This window comes from Haliotis rubra, unplaced genomic scaffold (assembly GCF_003918875.1).
Source record: "Haliotis rubra isolate DU_JTF1 unplaced genomic scaffold, ASM391887v1 Scf235, whole genome shotgun sequence".
Taxonomy (NCBI): Eukaryota; Metazoa; Mollusca; class Gastropoda; order Lepetellida; family Haliotidae; genus Haliotis; species Haliotis rubra.
In genome coordinates, this window is record NW_025766392.1 from 57,980 (window position 1) to 64,558 (window position 6,579).

The 6,579-nt window shown below is 38.4% G+C and overlaps 1 protein-coding gene across 1 annotated transcript; it reads left to right on the plus strand.

The window, feature by feature from the left end:
• Window positions 1-1,208: 1,208 nt before the first annotated feature.
• Window positions 1,209-6,371, plus strand: LOC124278353. Its single transcript, XM_046714074.1, has 2 exons — window positions 1,209-1,319; window positions 4,290-6,371. Exons 1-2 carry the CDS (start codon window positions 1,209-1,211, stop codon window positions 5,118-5,120), a joined length of 942 nt encoding a protein of 313 aa, XP_046570030.1. The 3' UTR covers window positions 5,121-6,371.
• Window positions 6,372-6,579: the final 208 nt, after the last annotated feature.

Consider the following 6,579-nt stretch of genomic DNA (forward strand, 5'->3'; position numbering starts at 1 on the left):
AATGAAGCATTAAATAAGCATCAAAATCGATTGTTTTTGGTTCTGTTTTGAAATCTCGAATCATTGCAATTACAACAGGGTAAATTGACCAATGAATCGATGAAATATTATGATTGAACAGTGTTGTGAAAGTAGTTCCGGCATCCTATGAAAATCTACAAATATACGATCAACCAATCAATGTCGAGAATCGCTAAATTGCACACTGTGCAAAAATCAAAAAGATATTAGAAGGGATCTCCTCACCCGTATGGGTAACGATATGTAATTTGATCAAATAACAACATGAAGAAATATGTAAATATTACATTGTAAATTCAATTCAAGATACTGCTGGAGTTCTGCACCGTTATGGCTGAAGCAAGACAAAAGTATAGGGTTCATCGCCCCTTACAGTGAATTCCCTTTTAGATTTGCATACATATTGTTTTTTCAGCAAGTGTGAAAGGCTCACATTTTTAGTTCTTGCACAAGTGTGAAAGGCTCACACACTTTTTAGTTCTTGCACAAGGGTGAAAGGTTCACATATGTTTAGTTCTTGCACAAGTGTGAAAGGCTCACACACTTTTTAGTTCATCACAAGTATGATGGGTCCATACTTTTATGTGCATCACAACTATGTGTATATTTCTAATACTGACATCAGATGTAATGAAGCTTTTGAATGGTACTCTAAAAGTCTTTAGACATCGGTTCGATTCCGGTTAAAGGCAAACACATCAAGAGTCATATTTTACTGCATGAATGTTTATTTAGTAAGTTAATATTCTTATTAACATAAATGTTGTATATTCACTAACAGTATGGTACCTAACAAGTAGACAAAATGATTTTTATGTGAAAATGCATGTTAGATTTGAGGCTTGAAGTTGAATTAGACATGTGATTTTAATTCAGAATGTGTCATGGTAGAAACAAGTGATTCACTTCTAGAATTATTGTAAATGACCCTGGATGTTTTGTGGTTTTTTAAGACAATGTTCATATGATTACTAAAATTAATGCATTTGAAAATTATGATGGGAAAATGTTAGAAAACAGCAAAATGAGTTTTGAGCATTCAGTGCATGAGCTAGATGCTGAATAACAGCTAATTCCCAAATGCTAATTGACTATTACAATCATAGTGATATTAAATAAATCAATGTTTTTATTTAACTGAAGCCGTACGAAGAAATCAAGCCTTTAAGAATGCAACAGACCACGAAATGGAGAAATCAGCCAAGGACTGGCTCTGTGGTGCCTCAGACGGGAATGGGGCAAGAAAGAAACGTTGTGAGAGAGCTGCAGCTTCTACTGCTTCAGCTGCCACCACAAACGTACGTACGTACGGACGGACGGAGCCTAATAGCATATCCCCTGCTTCGCGCTAAACGCGCGGCGGGGGATAAAAAGCAACGAAATGTATGCTTTGACCCAGAGGAATATGATATACCATCAAGTAAGCTCCGAGCTGAGGGAATGATAGGTAACGGGTTTCCAACGGGTCAGTGCTGGCAAGGTTTATGTTGGGTTTTGTATTGGAATACTTTGGTTCGCCGTGAACAAAACATCACGAAAATATAGCGTCCACAGCGTTTTATTATTGCCTTCTGCAGACTTCCGATCCATGTTTGTTCACGTTCGTCTGCGCTAAACCATTGGAGCAAACATCATATAGGACGTCATACAGGAAGTAGCGTAACACGCGCAGTTACTTTCGCGGATTTTCGTCGGCGCTTAAGTAATATGTTTTCTATCTACATTTGATTATTAGCTTTTTTTGTATTCGTATTTCCCACATTTACTGGAAATCGCGAATACTTTTGTATATGGTGGCGGTCTGTCAATATACGACTCTGGGCAAGAGAATCCAGTGTTCAGCAGCATGAGAATCGATGTACGCAATTTGGATACGATGACGTGTCAACCAAGTCTGCGATCCTGACCACCCGATCCCGTTAGTCGCCTCTTACGTCAAACATATGTAATGTATATGGTTATAATGTATGTGTATAATTCAATTGTGTAATAAATGAGAGTAATGCATATGTGTGTATACATGTTTCTATGTATGTATACATTTAAGTATGTACCTGTGTGTAAGTGTAAAAATATATAAAATAGGAGTCCAGATATTTCTTCTTGTCAAATCTCCCTTTATATCTGCACAAGATCTTTCGCTGTTCAACGGCTCTTCAGGTGTACAATGAAAGCTGAGTGTCGTCATAGGCGACACATAACGGTAATAGCTATGTCGTCATCATGCGTATGACGTTAAGCAGTTAGTGACACCTCTGGGTGATGGGAGTGTCATGGTCTGGGGTGGAATAAATTTCAATCACAGGAATGCCTTCATGTCTGTCAAGGGAGAGTTAATGCCCTTTATTACCGTGAGCAGATTCTTCAGAATCACATCGTATTTGTCTTCAATCAGCACCACGGGCACACACAAGATTTTCAATGCAGTAGCTGGCCCAGCAACACATCCAGGTTATTCATTGGCCAGCACAGTCGCCAGATGTATCCCCCATGGAGCACTTGTGGGACGAAATTGGTCAAAGTATTTCACGGCGACAGCAGATGCGAAACATCCGGGAACTTGAGGCTGCACTACTGGAGAAGTGGAATGCCATCCTCAAGAACTCTATTCGGACTTCATATATTGTTATATGTATGTTAATGCATGATACTGTATGTTTAACCGGAGGTTTCTGTACTTATAAAGTTCACGAAAATGATTGTATTTTTTAACTCTGTCTCCCTACTTAATATTTTCAGGTGGAGGTCCAAGTATACTCTCCCCTCTCATCAGTGGCAAGGCCAGTGGAATCCATTCTCTGCGAATATAAAGTGTCTGTAAGTGGGTTAGACATCCATGTTGCAGTTTATTAATCTAAGGTATATATATGATTAAGACCAATGTTCCAAATTGTTCATTTATTTTAAAAAGAAATGTCTCATTACCTTATAAAATCTCAGATGATATCATGTACGGTCTTTTGTTCATGCAATTCTTATGGGAACTATATTATGACAAAATGAACAAGCATTGTCACTAAGGTGACATAATCCCCCGCCGCAAATTATCAAATCAAACTTATAAAGTAATGAAAGTTTAAGATGAAGTTAAATGTCAACAAAAACATCTTGCTCTTTAGTTGTTTAAACACACACACATTTTCAAGACTGACTTTGACCTTGACATGAATGTCATAGGGTATGAAAAATGCAAAACTAGTACTAAAGAAATTCCTTATTGAAAAACATTCAAGGGAGGTCTTGAAAGTCTATGAAGAAAATCCAGTGAACCGTTCTTAAAATATCTTGCTGACAATTCAGGTTAACATGTTAGTCGCCTCTCAAGACAAGCATTGGTTACTGAAGGCTCATTCTAACCCGGACCTTCACGGGTTATTTGTTTGAGGGCAAATGAATAGTGGGCAATTTGGTACGCCATCGGATGAATGATAGAAGAGAGAATGAGAGATGGGTGTTGGTGAGAATGGATTTTCGAGTAGTAGCATGCATGTATGAATTGTAATGAGGAATAGATTCTATTTTCATTCAAACTGGGCCTTGTAATACCTTGAACATGAGACAGTGTATTCAATAAAAATTCATATTCGCAACAAAATCTCTATCAATTTTACTTGTAGTTTAAAAAATTATGAGGTTGTTTCACTTCTTTTGTATTCTTTTTTAAACTGTCTGCACAGTGAGATGATCCTGTCCCCGCGAAAATGATCTCCTTAGGGGTATATCAGTATGACCATGGCTTATGCTACACAGAAAGAACTTGTTTCATAGGAAATTAAGAAACTGGGTAGAAATGGGTAATATTTTATATGAAAATAAAAAGCAATTATTTGAAAACACATAATGTTCTGCACTGAACGAGTGTTGGAAGAGTGTTGTCCCTTTAAGGCGGTAGGATTTAAGTTTCAGTAGTGGAATAGGCTACGATCTAAGTTCACGTGTCTCTTACAATCTCACTCGCTCATGTCTACACAACAATTCGTCTCATTTCAGATCATGTCAACACAATGCGGAGTATACACTTTGGAGGGCTGTTCAATTTGCGAGCCGGCCATTGCATCAAGCTTGCTCTGCTCCTTGCCAGCGTCTCACCTTTTGGCTACCTGTATCTGCACAACTCATTCCATATGCAACACCACTGGGCTGTCTCTTTCGGGCTCAGTCTCCACGTTCCGCGTTCTTCCAAACCTAATGACACGAAAGAAGCCAACGTTTCACTTCCAGTCACACCTCTCTTGACTATGTTTACCACCTGGCCTGCAAACGAATAGGGAATAACGGTGAGGAATAACACGCTGAAAAACTGGGCAAATCTCAAACCTCATATCAGACCTGTGTTCTTTAGCTGCAACATAAAAGAAGCAAATGACATTATCCAACATGGATGGGAGGTACTTCCGGTCAGTAAGTCAGCTGCCTCCGGAATTCCTGTTTTAAAATATATGTTTTTAGACGTTATCCGTAAGTTCAAATCCAAATTCTACGCTTACTCAAATGGAGATATATTATTTGATGAAGGATTGATCAGTACTTTGAAAACCATTGTGTCAAGATACTTTCCTCCGACGAATCCAATATTGATTACCGGTCAAAGGACTAATGTTCAAAAGGTGACAGTTGCTGAAGGAACAAGTATAGAAAGACTCTCTATCATTGCCAAACAAAGAGGCAGACTTTTTATAACTCTTGCTGAGGATTATTTTATAACTGATCCGACATTTCCTTGGGGAAGCATCCCTGGGATTGTGGTTGGACGTCCAGCTTATGATAACTGGCTTGTGTTGAACTCATGCAAACTTGACCACACGGTGATAGACGGAACTGCCACGATTCTGGCAGTTCATCAGACGACGAAGGCTGGTAACTTCGAAGGGAGGACTCACAGGAATAGGAATTTCAACTCCGGGCTGCTCTACAGCCTGTACCGGACTGTCAAATACGCGGCTGGTTCCACATCGTGTGCTCCATTGGTGACAAAACGCAATGAGACTGGAATATATATCAGTCGAAGAACCAGATTTCCAAGATCTTGCTACCACTTTTATAAATCATTTGGTAACAAGACAAAACTGGTTGGTTTTCAAATCCCGAAGAACAAGTGATGATCTGTCACAGTTGACAGGTCTTGTGCAAGACGCTGGTTTTGTATAAAAGGGTATGTGTGTGGATCAGTGAAATGAATGAGTGAATGGGTGAGTGAATTAGGATTTAAAGGATATATACGGTAAAAAACCCGAAATCGACTCAAATCAAAGAAAAAATAACTTGAAGGAAAACTATATTTCTTAAATCAACATGTGGCAGTATTTCAGCCATATCGTGACTAAAACAAGTCATGCATTGAGAATAAATAAAGTAATGTCATAACAGCTGTCGACAAAGGAAAGTAAAACAACTAGAAGATCACAGATAGAGATTTAAAGCTAGCATATACATGTAACATAAAACTATTCTGAACAACACAATGTAAAACAATGGGATGTAAATCGTCAGTAACTGAAGGTAGATCACCATTCCATCGACCTTTGGACTTTTGCTACCAACCTAGCTGGATTTACATCGTTCCGTCAGGTGTTGGCAATTTGTTTTGCGCAAATTAGCCAAGCAGTACAGGATTATATATTCTACGATTTAAGTCAGGGAGGATGAAAAATAAGTAAGTAAGTGAGTTTAGTTTTACGCCGCTTTAAGCAATACTCCAGCAATATCACGGCGGGGGACACCAGAAATGGGCGTCACACGATGAAAAACAACTTTGAATGAAACAGGACTTACACACCCACGCAGGGTGTCGGTCAAATGAGGTGCTGGAAGCCATTGTGAAATGTAGCTACGTGAAATGATGGCCGTTGCTGTGGATGAATGCTTGGATAATACCGAACTCATGACAAGTCTATCCTTGGTGGAAACTGTATGTTCACAAGAATCGAATCGAGTTAATACATTTGATTGTTAACCACCAACTTGTGCATTGTTGACATATTATTTTATGTCCTTACCTACCCCTGCCGTGATATTGCTGGAATATTGCTAAAAGCGGCGTAGAACTAAATTCAGTCCCTTGGTGGAAAAAGTAAAAAAGTATGTTCACAAGAACTGAATCGAGTTAAAATATATATTTTTTTATTGATAACTGCCAATTTGTATTTGAAACAGTATTGAAATCACAAACAGTATTTGAGCTCAGCATAGAGTGATTAATTCAATATTAGCCTCAAAATGGATGTTCTGTTGCCAGTTCAGTTGAAAAATATACTGAGAGAAAGAAATAAAGGATCACAGGAAAATTCAAGCGTTCCTTTATTATTTTCCAGTTTTCATCACCAGCTTTGAATAGCGCTGTGGTGATGAAAACTGGAAAATAATAAAGGAACGCTTGAATTTTCCTGTGATCCTGTATTTCTTTCTCTCAGGATATTTTAACAGAAATTATTTTGCTTTTTGTAAACAAAATTGACAGATTTTTGGTAGAATAAACTGTTACGATCACTCTTGCAGTGGTCTTGGAAGTCATTCAGCAGATGTCAAGACCTCATCAACGCATGTAAAATAATGGTCCTG

What these genes read in the sequence shown, in the direction of transcription:
- LOC124278353 (XM_046714074.1), top strand. Translation starts at nt 1,209, where the DNA reads ATGGAGAAATCAGCCAAGGACTGGCTCTGTGGTGCCTCAGACGGGAAT. An exon ending in CTTCAGCTGCCACCACAAAC is followed by an intron (nt 1,320 to 4,289) that starts GTACGTACGTAC and finishes GCAAACGAATAG; the next exon opens with GGAATAACGGTGAGGAATAA.